This window comes from Propithecus coquereli, unplaced genomic scaffold, assembly GCF_000956105.1.
Source record: "Propithecus coquereli isolate 6110/MARCELLA unplaced genomic scaffold, Pcoq_1.0 Scaffold536, whole genome shotgun sequence".
NCBI lineage: Eukaryota > Metazoa > Chordata > Mammalia > Primates > Indriidae > Propithecus > Propithecus coquereli.
The window spans coordinates 945,021-960,188 of NW_012151241.1; the positions used below are offsets into that span (position 1 = coordinate 945,021).

Consider the following 15,168-nt stretch of genomic DNA (forward strand, 5'->3'; position numbering starts at 1 on the left):
ACCCTAACCTATGTTTCATACCTAATCTGTAGACATCTTTTCATCTACCTCCTGGACTTCTCTTCCTGGGTGTCCCGTGGGTACCCCAAACTTGCCATGGCACAAACTGAGTTCAGATCTGCACACTTGTATACTCCCAAAGATGCCTGTTTTTCTGCATTCCCTATCTTGGTTAATGACACCACCTTCCATCCTCTCATTCAACTGATAACTTCAAGATTATCTATGCCTCTTCCCTCTCCATAATTTAAGGTTTTTGCAATCTTCTACGTGCACTACTGGAATAACCTTCTAATTAGTTTCCCAATCTCCAGAATTGCTCCCCTCCAAATTACCCTCCCTGTTGCCATCAGATTTCTTTCTTTACACAGACCAGAGAATATTTCTCCTTAGTTTAAAAACCTATTTTGGCTTCTAATTAACCATAGGATAAAGTCCAGATGCTCAGTGTAGCATATAAAATACTTCCTATCCTGGCCCAAACCTACCTTTCCAGTCCTACTCCTTGCCTCTGATCCCAACACATCCCTTGCTCTTAACCACATCAGACTATGATGCACAGTTTCTTGAATATGATTTTGTCATGGCTTTAATGTTTCTGTGCCTTTGCTGGTGTCTTGAATGTCCTTCTGTTCTTTGCCTTGTAAAATCCCATCCACTCTTATTATACTCACCTGTCACCTCTTTTTTCAGGCACCCTCTGGCCTTAATTCAGAGTTCTCTCTTCACTGCTTCTATAGCACTATGGGATGCTGGTACAGAGGGTATTGTCCAAAAGTTGTTCTGCATCTCTTTTCCACTACATTATGAGTTTCTTTCTTTTCTTTTTTTTTTAAAGGCTAGTTGAGTGAAGCAGTGGGAGTGGAGAAGGAAACATTATGTGTTTCTCAAGGGCAAGATTAAGCTTTGTTAGTCTCCATATCATCAGCTTGTCCAGTACCTGGTATATGGTAGACATTGAATAAAAATTTATGGTTTGGATTGGGCAGGATGCTTGAACATCATTTTGTGAAAAGACCAATGATTTCTTTCAGTGTAATTTTCGACCTGTTACTCTTCTTCAGTATTGAAAGAATCTCAGAATAGGATGATTAATGGGCCCCAATTAAGACAGGTGCTATGTCATATCCCCAATCTTTACCTGATTTTCTCTAGAGACACAGAGACTGTGATTTCTCACATGATGAGTGCCTCAGTATGGTTTTTTCCGGGTATCAGAGGACCTTAGAACCAGTGATGATTTTCAACCTAAGACCTAGATTCTAGGTTCCACAAAAATCTCATTGTTTTGAATAGCAGAGACAGGGTTTCAGTGTTAAAGCAGATAAATACGTATTTGTTTTATCATCTGTGGGTTCCATCCCAGTATCTCATTAAAGGTTGAGATTGCAGGGCACGAGAAACAATATTAACAAAAACCAAGGTTTTAGCAATTTCAAAACCTTGGAAAACTGCTGAGTTATCTTGAAAGCCTTGAGGGGGAGCATCATTTACAGGTTTTGTAGAAAGCCTGACAAAATAGTATTGACGCGTAAGACTGGCCTCTGTCATTTCCCTTAGTTACACCCCACAGTACACTCTGAGCTACGGAGGAGACACTGGCGGACTCCATGAAGCCCAGATGGGGAGTTTTCATGAAATGAGCAGATGTCTATTTGTAGAACTCTGGTAGTAGCTTCTGAGTGGGTGGGGAAGAGCTTAGTTCCAATTCCCCCTCAAATACAAGAATTTGGATCTGACTAGACTCCAAGCAACAAGTTGCCACTGAAAGTGCAGTGATTGGTCAGCAAAGGATGCCTATAGGAAGAACCTTTGGGTGCATTTCTTGTGACTTATCAAGCCACCCTAAGCCCCGTGCTTACTTAATTATGGGCCCCTCAGTTTCTCCTTTCCGCCTTGAACCCCCTTTTGGCTTCTCAAAAGGCTTATGAGGTCAATTCCCCGATGCTAGAGTATTCGGGGTCCGGGCCCAGTATGGAATCCTCAGGCTGCCGCGCCGGCCGGGGCCTGATCGCGCGAGGGCGCCCGCGTGGCCAGGAAGAGGGATTACAGATGGCCGAGGGCCCCAGCACGCCCGGGCGGACGGAGGGCAGCGCAGGGCGACCGCGCGGTTGGGAGGTGGGTCCGGAGCGACCTCGGGACGCGCCCGGGCGGGGGCGCCAGCAGCACCCAGCACGTCAGCTAGGCCGCCCCCGTCGGCCCTCCCCCGGGCGGGGCCAGCCCCGACGGCGCTGACTCAGCAACGCGAGGGGGGAGTTTTGTCCCTCCGCGGACCCCGTTTCTCTTGGCCTCGGCCTCCCCGCCGCCACTGAGCCGGTTTCCTTTTTCCGGCGCTCCGGGTGCGAGAGACAGGTCCGGCCTCCTAGGCAGCAAGCCTCAGTGGAACCGCGGCCCTCGCCTGAGGACCCCGAAAACTACCGTTACCTCGCCGGGCATCGTGGGCGCCATGAGTAACGCGGGTGAGGCGCGGCTGCTCCCCGCCGAGGCTCTGCCGGGGTCCTCTCTGGAGGAGCTCAGCGGTACCCATGAGGCTCGGCAGCGGGGAAGGCCGGGGGCTGGGGCTAGGGGCGATGGCAGAGATGGAGCTTTCTGGGCGGGCTGGAGCGGCCTGGAGGGAGACAGCTTCTTGCAGGAGGACGCCGGTAAAGGGCTTCCCCGCTGCAGTGGTCACCTCAGGATGCGCTTAAGAAGTTGGACCCGGGATATGGGAGTCCCGGATCAGCCCTCTTCAGCCTCCTTTTGGTGTTAAATCTTGTTTGGTCTCTCAGCAGGACTGAATTCGGAGAAGGTAGCTGCTCTGATTCAGAAACTGAATTGCGACTCCCAGTTCGTACTTGCTCAGAATGTCGGGACTACTCACGACCTTCTGGACATCTGTCTGAAGAGAGCCACAGTACAGGGTACTCAGCATGTGTTCCAGCATGTTGTGCCTCAGGAGGGCAAGCCTGTCACCAACCAGAAGAGCTCAGGTGAGGTCTTAAACTTCTTGCATACTCTATTTGAACTTCTTGACACCGTCCCATTTTAGTGACTTACTTAAGCATGGTCTTTAATGGAACAGGTTTGTACTGAAAGAACTTGTAGTAAATTCCTAGAGAATAGGCACGGGTAAAGGTAGTTCTAGGAACATTACCCGTGTGGCTTATTAACACATTTGGTTTGGGTACTAAAGTGACAAGTCCACGATCATACGTTTGAGTGTAATTCACTATATTCTGGCCTGATGTTAAGTGATTGTAACCCATGTCTTGTGGATGTATGCTCATGATTACAAAACAGACAATGCAAAAATGTTCATATCCTAGAGAACTCCCCAGAGTTACCCTGAAGGCCATATGCAAATGTATGAAATAGAAAAGACATAATGTAATTATATCAAAATGTCAGGCCGGGCGCAGTGGCTCACGCCTGTAATCCTAGCTCTCTGGGAGGCCAAGACGGGCGGATTGTTTGAGCTCAGGAGTTTGAGATCAGCCTGAGCAAGAGCGAGGCCCCGTCTCTACTTAAAAAAAATAAAAGAAATTATCTGGACAACTCAAAATATATAAAAAAAAATTAGCCGGGCATGGTGGCGTATGCCTGTAGTCCCAGCTACTCGGGAGGCTGAGGCAGGAGCCCAGGAGTGTGAGGTTGCTGTGAGCTAGGATGACGCCACGGCACTTTAGCCCAGGCAACACAGTGAGACTCTGTCTCAAAAAAAAAAAAAAAAAAAATGTCATCAGATGTAACTTTTAAATATGCTTCTTGGTTACAAGTGAAGCTAATGTGCTAATGGACTCAGTTCCCACCAATAGACCAGTTTGTAATACAGAAAAAAATCCAATTTCCATGCCTTTCTGGTCAAGAAGTCTTGTTTTGCTATCTACTATCTAGCACCATTGTCATAAAACAGCTACAGTGAAAGATTGGTTATCCAGGATCTAAATATAAAGAGAACATTGTCACAACAAAATTGTACTAAAAGGATTTTTGAAAGTCTTTATCCATTTAAAAACTATTCCCACTCTGTATTGACAGAAAGCACATCAGTACTTGTAAAGAGCCAGTCAGAACTCACAAAGTGTACATTTAACAAGGGTATTTTTTATTTTAAGGAAAAAAGTCAAGACCTTACAATAATTAATGTTTTGCTAAAGAGGAAAAGTGCTTGGGGTGGTATAGGCTCTCAGGCTACAAATGATTTCATTAGTAATGTCATAGTGGTCCTACAGAGTTTAGATTGCATTGACCTCTTAGGGAAAAGCCTGGAAATGCTAATTTGGAACAGGTCAGGTCTTATACATTCTGTAGTGTCACTTTTATTTACAAAAAAATCCAAATAGCACTTGAGCTATGTAGTTTATTTCCATTCTGTTTTCACATTAACAGTTCATCCAGATTCCCTCTACTAGAAATATATAGTGTACAGAAGAGAGGTGGCATACAGATAAACCTAAGGTAAAGATGAGTGATACTAAGGCATTAGCAGCTTTTCCAAAAACACTGTAGTTACTTATTTTACACTTTTTTTCTTGTTACAAAGTTATTCCTGTTCAACATAGAATATTTGCAAAACACAAAGTGAATATTTTCTGTATATCCCTCAGGTCTGTGTGCGTGTGTGTGTGTGTGTGTGTGTGTTCAATATGGGTTGATACCTTACACATTGTTAGGTAATCTACCTACCTTTTTCACTTACCAAAATATTGTCAATATATTTTCATATCAGTAAAAAAGTTATGCCCAAATATAAGTAAAGGCTTTTCCCTCTGAATTTTCCTTCGGAGAAGAGAATTACCCTATATTTAAGGCCTTACAAAAACCCTCATATTGGGCACTCTCAGTTATTTTGAAGTAGAAGTACAATTTAGAAAAGACATTACTCTGAAATAATCACAAACCTATGCTAGTTTTGGATGCTTATGGAGATCATTTGTTTGAATCAGTTTTTTTAAAAGGCAAGAAATTTGAACACAGTGTATTCCTGGGACGTGGAAATGTTGGCTATCATTGTAAATAGGCCTTTTAAAGATCACTTAAATCAGTACTGGAGTGGTGACATTATGGAATTTGTGATTATATACTTACAGGACCAATGAAAAATCTGATTGTATAGTTGGTGCTTGGCATAAAATTTTCGGGGATAGCATCATGCATGCATTCAAAACATTGCTATGACTCAAACATACTAAATGGAAAAAAAGACAATGTGTTCTGATTGAAAGAGTTGATCTAAGGACGGCAGGTTGCATTTAAAGGGTATAAATCAGTGTAAAAATGAAATGTAAAAGTAGGAAAAACAGTGCTTCTAAATCAATTTTTTATGTTAACATGATTTGAAATATCTGTATGTATTTAAATTACTAAATTAAATATTGTAAGTAGACAGTTTACTGTTTCATCTGTATCTTTAAGTGTTTATATAATCCAGTTAGCCAAATGCCTCACTTTTTTTTTTCTTTGACTTATCACTAGGAGAATGGAGGACTAATTTAAGTTCACCCTATGATGAAGCATATACTGTATATTCCAGATTAAAAGACAGGGATTTTATAAAGCTTTTGCTAGGTATTGCCAAATCGTACGCAGGAATTTTGTACCTATTTAGATCCCTATGCAGAATGATAACAATGCTTTTTCCTTGCCAATATTGGGCATTATCAGTTAAAAAAAAAGTCTCCCCACTTACCAGGTGTCTTTTATGCTGAACTTGAAAAAAATGTTTCTTTGCCATTTATGTCTTTTTTGGCCACTGAACGATTCATGATCTCTGCTCATGTTTTTCTAGCAGTTTCTTTTTCTAATGTGCTTTTCTTAGGTGATTTGTAATGGATCCTTTTTATTTTTTATTTTTTTTTAATTTAGAGACAGGGTCTTACTCTTTTGCCCAGGCTGGGCATAGTGACACAATTGTAGCTCACTGTAACCTCAAAGTTCTAGGCTCAAGCAATCCTCCCTCCTCAGCCTCTTGACTAGCTAGAACTAGTGTATGCCACCATGCCTGGCTAATTTAAAAAAATTTTTTGTAGAGATGGGGTCTCACTATGTTACCCAGGCTGGTCTTCAACTCCTGGCCTCAAGTGATCCTCCTGTCTCAGCCTTCCAAAGTGCTAGAGTTACAGGCATGAGCCACCATGCCCAGCCCTGTAATGGACTCTTATGTGAAGGGATTTTTTTTTTTTTTTTTTTGAAGTAGAGTGTCACTCTGTACCCCAGGCTAGAGTGCAGTAATGTCATCATAGCTCACTGCAACCTTAAACTCCTGGGCTCAAGCCGATCCTCCTGCCTCAGCCTCCTGAGTAGCTGGAACTCCAGGCATGCACCACCACACCTGGCTAATTTTTTTAATTTTATTTTTTGTACAGATGAGGTCTTGCTATGTTGCTTAGGCTGGTCTCAAACTCCTGACCTCAAGTGATTGCCTCAGCCTCCCAAAATGCTAGCAACCATGGCCGGCCAGATTTTTATTTATTTGTTAAAGATGTTAGCTTTGCATATATATTGCAAATAGTAATTACTATCTTTCTTTTTTGTTTTGTTTTGTTCTTAATCTTTCTGCTCTTTCTGATTCAGTCTTGAATTGTCCAAATCTTGTCATGGGTTCATTGTTGGAGCAATGTAATCTGTGTGAACACTCATCATAATTTCTTGATCTGCTTTTTTATTTCAGGGCGATGCTGGATCTTTTCTTGTCTGAATGTTATGAGACTTCCATTCATGAAAAAATTAAATATTGAAGAATTTGAGTTTAGTCAGTCTTACCTGTTTTTCTGGGACAAGGTATGGGACTGATCTGGCAATATTCTTTTTGTTTTGATATCAGCTTTAGTAGGGACTGCCTCTTCATTTCTTGCTTTTCCAGTTGTAGTCTGTCCTTTCATTATAGGTGGGACACCTTTTATTCTTATTTCCAAAGTCTCAAAAATTGACTCTTTTCAAAGGTAGAACTGCTTCTGGTTGGTAGGTGGTTACCTTTTACAATGAAGTAATAAGTCTACTGACTCACCTTACTGCTTGCTTGTTTCTTTATCTAAAATTTAAAATTTTATTTTCAATAATTTCCCTTTTTAGCATCTTTATTTAGGTTATTTAGTCTTTTCCAGAACCTACTTCCCCTTCTCTGATAGTACTTGTCTGAAAATCAAATAATTTGTTTTCATTTTTTAATCTTTCAAATGTATATTACATAAGTGTCCATTAGATATTCATTGATTGAAGATTAAATATCAGGTTTTGTTTTAGTATTGGAATGTATGCACTGTATACATATACATAATATATTGAAGTATATACACAGGTATAAGAAGAAAGTTTAAATATTCTTACAAAGCCAAATACTCATATTTAATTATCAATTTTAATTTAAAAATATCTATTATGGTGTTTGTTTCATCATCACTTATACCAAAATTGGAATGATACAGAGATGATTAGCACGGCTCTTATACAAGGATGACATGCAGATTTGTGAAGTGTTTCATATTTTAAAAAAGAAAAAAACACTATTATGTTGAGTCCATGGCAATTCCGTGACTCCCATTCTGTCAACAATGTCAGTAAGTTATTGGCTCTCTTTTCCTTTAATTTTACTTAACTTCCTTTACTCTAGGTTGAACGCTGTTATTTCTTCTTGAATGCTTTTGTGGACACAGCCCAGAAAAAGGAGCCTGAGGATGGGAGGCTGGTGCAGTATTTGCTTACGAACCCTGCAAATGATGGTGGGCAGTGGGATATGCTTGTCAATATTGTTGGTAAGAGCCTTTTCTTTAATGGAACTGAAACTCCACATGATTGAGCAAGGCTCTGTAGTTAGGTGTAGGCCATTTCTTTGGCAATTAGGTACAGAGCAGAACTGGTCTCCAAGAAGGATATATAGTTAGCTCTAAGAACCTTTATTTCACATTCTCACCTATAAAGTGTCTTTCTTAAATGAGCAGTAAGGAGAGAGGTACTGTAAAGGGTGGGTTGGAGAAGAAATGATAGTATTAAGTAGAAATAACTTTCCATAAAAAAGCTTGTCTCCTGTCCATTGACATGATCAAGAAACACATTATAACTGCAACCATTTGATAATGTCCTCATTCAAAACATTGTCTTTTGTGGAAATCTCATCATGCCGAGCACTTAACAAAGTATGATAAATAAAGAGAATAGAATTAATTCTAAGAGAGATAAACATACACATTAGAAAGATGTTTAATAATATGAAGTATAAAATTTTCTGCATTAAAATTGCCCATTTTTTAAAGCAGGTGCTATTTTTGCCAAGGTTTCTAATCATGGAGTATACTTTTACCTTATTGAACACTAAAATTTGTTTTCTTTTAGAAAAATATGGTGTTGTCCCTAAGAAATGCTTCCCTGAATCTTATACAACAGAGGCAACCAGAAGGATGAATGATATTCTGAATCACAAGGTACAGTATATGAAGCAGGGTGGAATTGAGTTTACTGTTCTTACCTTAAAACTTCTGGCCAGGCTTGGTGGCTCATGCCTGTAATCCTAGTACTTTGGTAGGCTGAGGCAGGAGGATCACTTGAAGCCAGGAGTTCAAGACTAGCCTGAGCAACATAGTGAGATACCATCTTTTCAAAAAATACAAAACCTAGTCAGATGTGGTGGCATTCACCTGTAGACCCAGCTGTTCAGGAGGCTGAGGCAGGAGGATTGGCTTGAGCCCAGGAGTTTGAGGTTGTGTTAACAAACCCACAAGGGGTGGGGGCCTCAATGTTGCTGCCACACAGAAAGCCAATTACTGAGACAACGAGCATTGTCAAGGAAGAAAGGATTTATTGTAGAAGACACGTTTGCTGGGAGGGGGAGGTTATGAACTGCTTCAAATCTGCTTCCCCAACCGACAAGGTCAGGAGGTTTTCTTGGAGTTGAAATGAATAATGCATGAGAGGCGTGAGCATCATTACATGGAGCTCAATACATCATTACATGGAGTTTACAGCATGCAGTGAGGAATCATGCTAGTACATATGTTCCATGGTCAAAAAATGGTGTTTAAGTTCCTCCCAGGTTGGGAATTTTAGTATTATAATGAGCTAGGGTTTAATATTAGTCATTTTTTTTTCTAGCCTCGTGCCCAGTGGGTCTTTGGGCATGATCTGTGGTGGAATATCGCTTATATTGTCTTCTCCAGAGAAACAGGTGGTTATCTTGTGGCTATAAGGAGGTTTCCTATTTCTAGGAAAGAAACTGAAAAGAGAATGCATTAATGCAACAGAAAGTTATAAAGTTCTGGTCAGCAAATATTACTGGTCTGGAAACTTCAAACATAAGAGAACTACCGAAAAAAAAACTATTAAAAGTTTTTTGTTTGTGAAGCCGGTTACAGTTGCAGTGAGCTATGATGACACCACTGCACTCTAGCATGGGTGACAGAGTAAAATGCTGTCTCAAAAAGAAAAACCAAAAAAATTCTGATATTTTATAAAGGAGTTCCTGTGTATTTCAGTGTACACAGTTTATGTACAAGATAGCTACTGATGTCAATGTCTGTCAAAAGCAGTTTAGCTACATATTAACCTTAAAAATAATTTAAAGGTTTTTCTTCTTTTAAAAAACTTCTACTTTTATTTCTGTTGACTTTAATGTTTTCTTAGGAGTACTCAGGAAAGTTCGTTCCATACGCAATTAATATGGGTCACGGACACTGAGAGCTGTGTCTCTCACATGGTTCTAGAATTGGTGGGCTGGGATTGCCTTATGCACTAGTAAAATCAAAAAAAAATATTTGCAAGACTCCCTCAAAGAGTATGCTGCATTCTGAGACTTCCTCAGGCCACATCAATGTTGTTTATCCCACTAAATATTTGAAGTAATCACTGAACTGCTTTTTACTGCTTCAGTTATCTTAATGAATCATTCTTCTCTACATAATCCATTTTCCCAAGGAGGATTATAAATCCTACAGGATGCTGCTCTGCCAGCCAGGCCTCTTTTTTGATAACTTGGAGTTGCTAGAATCTACTGTCTTGATCTATGGGGCTAAAGTTGAATTTGTCATCCCTGGAAGAAAGATTACATTTTAAAATAAAGTATAGATGTGTTTACCCCATATTATAGGTAGGTTCTTTTCCACCCTGGAAACTCTGGGAATTTTTATCCAAAGGCCAAAAGATAATTAATAGTATAGCATTGGATTCCTTTTTTTTTTTTTTTTTTTTGAGACAGGGTCTTGGTCTGTCTCCTAGGCTTAAGTGCAGTGGCATGATCATAGCTCACAGCAACCTCAAACTCATGGGCTCAAGCACTCATCCTGGCACACCCTCCGGAGTAGCTAGGACTATAGGCAACCACCACCACACCTGGCTAATTTTTAAAAATTTTTTCTAGAGACAGAGTCTCGCTCTGTTGCTCAGGCTGGTCACAAATTGCTGAGCTCGAGCGATCCTCCTGCCTCAGCCTCCCAAAGTGCTAGAATTACAGGTGTGAGCCACCACGTCAGGCCTGGATTCCATTTTGAGTGGGAGCAAGATCTTCTTTAGCACTGTGGTTAAGTTTCAGACTCACCTTTATCTTGGGCATCTCTTAAAATTGAAAGCAACAAAAATGAAAACATATTGGGGGTTGGCATAACCATAGTCGTAGTGATTTGGCAGAGAAGTAGTGGACAACTATGAAAATTCTAAATAAAAATCTGTTAGAGTGACTTAGTGGTATAATCATTTTGTCTCCTGCTTTTTCTAAGAGTGGTAGACATTATGGGATCAGATGTTTTCCCTGTGTCAAGGCACATAACGTCACATTTGCAGAGCAAGAGCAGTTGCATCCAATATTCTTTGGGAATAATCTATATCTTTTCTCCTTATGAAAAGTATCTTTAGCTATGTGTTTAAGTGGACTAGTTGGGGAAAAACACATTTGCTTTTATGAACTTTGTCATGGGTCTTGGCTGAGTTATAACTCAAAATAGAACTAGCATTGATTTGTTAGGCTCATTTACAATTGAATTTGGGTAACTATTGGAGTGCTGAATAAGTTTCTGTCATAGATGAGAGAATTCTGTATACGACTGCGGAACCTCGTACACAGTGGAGCGACCAAAGGAGAAATCTCAGCCACGCAGGACATCATGATGGAGGAGGTAATGACAATTATTTGGATTTTTTGTGACCCTTCTCAAGAACTCTCAAAATATTCCCATCTGTTAAACTAATGATCAGGAAGCATAGTCATTGCAATGAATGTTTAATTGAATTGAAAATTACTTATTTTACAGAGCTGAAAAAGCTGAACTTTAAACTTCTTTTCCATTTTTGTATAAGACTTGTACTTAGCTTTTCTAATTTCTATTTTAGTGGTTTATATAATCATTCTTTTATTCATTTCGTAAACATTGACCACCTTCTATGAGTTTGGCACTGGAGAAACAAAGATAAGAAAGGCATAGTCTCTGCTCTCAAGGAATCAGTCTTAATTTAGAAAAAGAAAACACATGTATAACTATAATAAATCCTGTGCTGGGTGTGTAAAAAATGAAGTGATGGTCATTGAGAAGGGAATGATTGATTCATTGAGCTAAAGATTACATAAGGAAAACATTTGAACCAGCTCTTGAAAGAGCAGCAATGATTTATCAGACAGGTAAAAGGGAAGACCATTCTAAGCAAAGGGAATTGTATATATAGGGACATGAACAAAGGTAGAACCTTCAGGAACTAGTGTAGCTGAAACATAACTTTCATCAGTATGACTGATAGCAAATTAAGCTAGAATGGCAAAGATGTAAGGTATCTTGGGTAGATTCCAGAACTTTTGGCTTTATTCTGTAAGAATAAAGATAGGGAGCTATAGCTGTTAGAATAATGTGTGTGAAAAAACATTTTGGAAAACTTAAAAAGCACTAAACAAATATAAGGTGGTAATATTATTTATTATCAAGGCAGTTAGGAATATTATTACTAATAATATCCATATCCAGAATGAATATACATAAGATTATGAAGTTGCTTTGAGAAAAGAATAAACATTTCCCTTTTTCAGCCAGTGGGGCCATTAGTAGGCCTCCTTCCAAGACTGTGTGGAGTTAAAATGGCTTACTGGTTTTTTTTTTACTGCAATGGAAAACACTAATGCTTCACTCATGTTTTCCTTTAAATGTTAGACAGTCAGTATAGTGGAGTAGTTGAGAGTGTGGTCTCTGGAGTAGGACTTTCTGAGTACTGGTGTTTTCATTACTTAACAGCCATGTGTCTTGTGACAAGTTCCTTAAGTTCTCAAGTCTCAGTTCATATGAAGTATGTCTAGCCCAGTGCTTGACACAATATCTATTTCTTAAATATTTGTTGAGTTGATGAATGCAGAGGTTTCATTTACCAAATGAATTATCTTAATTTAAATTAGCTGATATTTACCTCTTTCTTTACTTCATAAATTCCTGTGGAAGAGTGGTATCTTAGTGTGGCAGGACAAAACAGGCTTTGGAGTCATACATAGATTTAAATTCTGGCTCTGTCACTTAACAGCCTATGATCTTGAGTAAGTTACTTGTCTGAGATTCAGTTTGGGATTTAAAATATTTTTCTCATTGGATTTTTTGAGGACCAAATAAGGAATTAAATATAAGCATACAAGGCATAGTGTCTTTTTTTTTCATACCCCTACTTCAGAAAAATAGTAAGGGACCATTTTACCAAGTCCTGAGTATGGATGTTTTATAGAATTATTTACTTACCGATTCTGCCTAAACTGTTTACCACAGACTTTTGTGTGGTAGGTTTTTAAATTTTTACAATCCCCCAAATGACTCCTCTTTATTGAACCTGACTCTTTGGTAATGAAGAGTCTAGCTGTGGTTTTAAAGCCACAAATTAGTACCTATGATTTACCTAGCCTTGTAGGCAAGTCAAAATGATGACTTAAATGAACACCCTTGAAGTTCAGATAGCTTTGAATAAAATGTGTTTATGCTAAAGGCATTCTTTCTGAGAGAAGTGAAGTACAGCTCACTTGTCGAGATGACAGAGAAGGCAGATCTGTTTTCGAAATGTGTAGTCACCTCTATTGCAATGTTTTCTCAGTATGTCCACTCTTCTTTTAGCCACCAGATCCCCTAAGGATTATTAATGTATTCTCTACTGAAACCATGTCTGTTAAAAAGAAAACATAGCTGGGTGCAGTGGTGCATGCCTGTAGCCCCGGCTACTTGGGAGGCTGAGGCAAGAGGATCACTTGAGCCCAAGACTTTTGAGTCTAGCCTGGGCAACATAGTGAATCCCCCCTCACTCCCAACCCCAGTCTCTTAAAACAAAAACATAAAACAAAGACAAAAAAACAATATTTGTCAATGTCATGAAAAGGGACAGGAAGCCTTTATGATTGGCTTAGGAAATTCTATAGCAATGGCTCTCAACTTGTTAAAACAATATATAGGCCTAGGCTTGCCCCAGACTTATAAATTCAGTTTCCCTGGGAATGGAACCTAGTTATCTGTATTTTTATTTCTTAAAGACTTCTTTGATTAAAAAAAATTTTTTTTTAACATCAAAAATATAAAAAGGCTAGGTGTTATGGCACACACCTGTAGTCCCCCACTACTTGGGAGGCTGAGGCAAGAGAATTGCTTGAGGCTAGGAATTCAAGGATAGCCTGGGCAGTGTAGTGAGACTCTGTCTCTAAAAATGTATATGTAAAAAATGATATACAGTGAAAATTCTTCTTTCACCTTGTTCTCCTTCCTTCTAGTTCCTATGCCACCCCCAAATTAGTTTTATGTTGGTTTTGTTATTAGTATTAGTTGTTAGTTATCCTTCCAGAGATCTTTACTTTTTCAACAATCCAATACAAATACTTACTATTTTCCCCTCCTGTTTTTGCAGAAATGGTAGAACATTATTCATACTGTTCTGTGGTTTTTTTACTTTCCATGTTTTGAAAATCTTTCCATATTGATACTTGAAGAGTTTCAGCATTTAAAAAACATTTTCATAGTATCCCATTCTCTGGGTGTACCATAATTAATTTAACTGGTTTCCTATTAATTAATGGACATTCTGATTTTTTCCAGACTTTTTCTATTAAAAAATACTGTAAAAAATAATCTCATACATAGTTTTGCATATGTACATATATACCTGTAGGTTACATTTCTATGAGTAGAATTTTTGAGTCAGAAAGAATATACGGGCTGTGTTTGATGGCTCACACCTGTAATCCTAGCACTCTGGGAGGCCAAGGTGGGAGGATCGCTTGAGGTCAGGAGTTCAAGACCAGCCTGAGCAAGGAGACCCCGTCTCTACAAAAAAAATAGAAAAATTAGCTGGTCGTGGTGGTGCATGCCTGTAGTCCCAGCTACTCAGGCGACTGAGGCAGGAAGATCGCTTGTTTCCAGGAGTTTGAGGTTGCAGTGAGCTATGACGATGCCACTGCACTCTAGCCCAGGTGACAGAACAAGACACTGTCTAAAAAAAAGAAAGAAAGAAAAGAATATGCCTTTGTAATTTTGATGTGTGATGCCAAATTATCCTGTGGATTATACAATTTATACTCATTAGCAATGTCTGCTAGAACCTGTTTCCCTTTAGTTTTATCAAACAGTGTATTTATCAAACAATTGGATTTTTGCCAATCCGATAGGTAAACTATGCTATCTCACTGTTTTAATTTATATTTTTCTTATTTTGAGTGGAGCTGAGCATCATTTCTGTGGTCTATTCCTATCCTTTACTCGTTTCTTTCTTGATCTTTTATCAGTTTCTAGGTACTCCTTATATATTACAGAAAGTAGCCTTATGTGATATGAGCTGCAGATTTTGCCCCGGTTTTTTTTAATCAGTGATATATGCTTTTTTGATATACTGAATATTTCATACTTATATAGTCAAATTCAAAATCTTTATAGTTTTCAATTAGACTTTTCCCACTCTGATTATATAATAATTCTTCCATTTCTCTTCTAATACTTATAGGGTTTTGATAGTTGTATTTGAATCTCTGATCCAATTGGAATTTATCCTGGCATAGGGCATGTGGTATGGATCTAATTTTTTTTCCAGATGGCTACTTAGTTGATGCACAACTTTCTCGAATAGTCCATCCTCTCTCTACATCTTAATTTGAGATGCCATCTTTATCATATCTAAAGCCCCTGAACTTTTACTTCTGTTCTATTAGTCTGTTTATTCATGTGCCAATAACTCTATTTTAATTACTGAGGCTTTTTATAATATTTTAATATT

General features: G+C 39.0%; 1 protein-coding gene across 3 annotated transcripts in view; it reads left to right on the top strand.

Moving 5' to 3' along the window:
* The first annotated feature begins 2,107 nt into the window (after positions 1-2,107).
* The window catches only part of BLMH (bleomycin hydrolase), a 49,466-nt gene continuing 36,405 nt past the window's right edge, over positions 2,108-15,168 (top strand). The window contains exons 1-6 of one of the 3 annotated variants that reach the window (XM_012657310.1): positions 2,108-2,459; positions 2,772-2,969; positions 6,650-6,759; positions 7,589-7,730; positions 8,308-8,396; positions 10,983-11,075. In XM_012657310.1, coding sequence (XP_012512764.1) covers positions 2,447-2,459; positions 2,772-2,969; positions 6,650-6,759; positions 7,589-7,730; positions 8,308-8,396; positions 10,983-11,075 — 645 coding nt within the window. In that variant the 5' untranslated portion in view covers positions 2,108-2,446. Of the gene's footprint in view, positions 2,460-2,768; positions 2,970-6,649; positions 6,760-7,588; positions 7,731-8,307; positions 8,397-10,982; positions 11,076-15,168 lie in introns of all 3 variants that reach the window. The other 2 variants (XM_012657309.1, XM_012657311.1) reach the window with 2 other exon arrangements.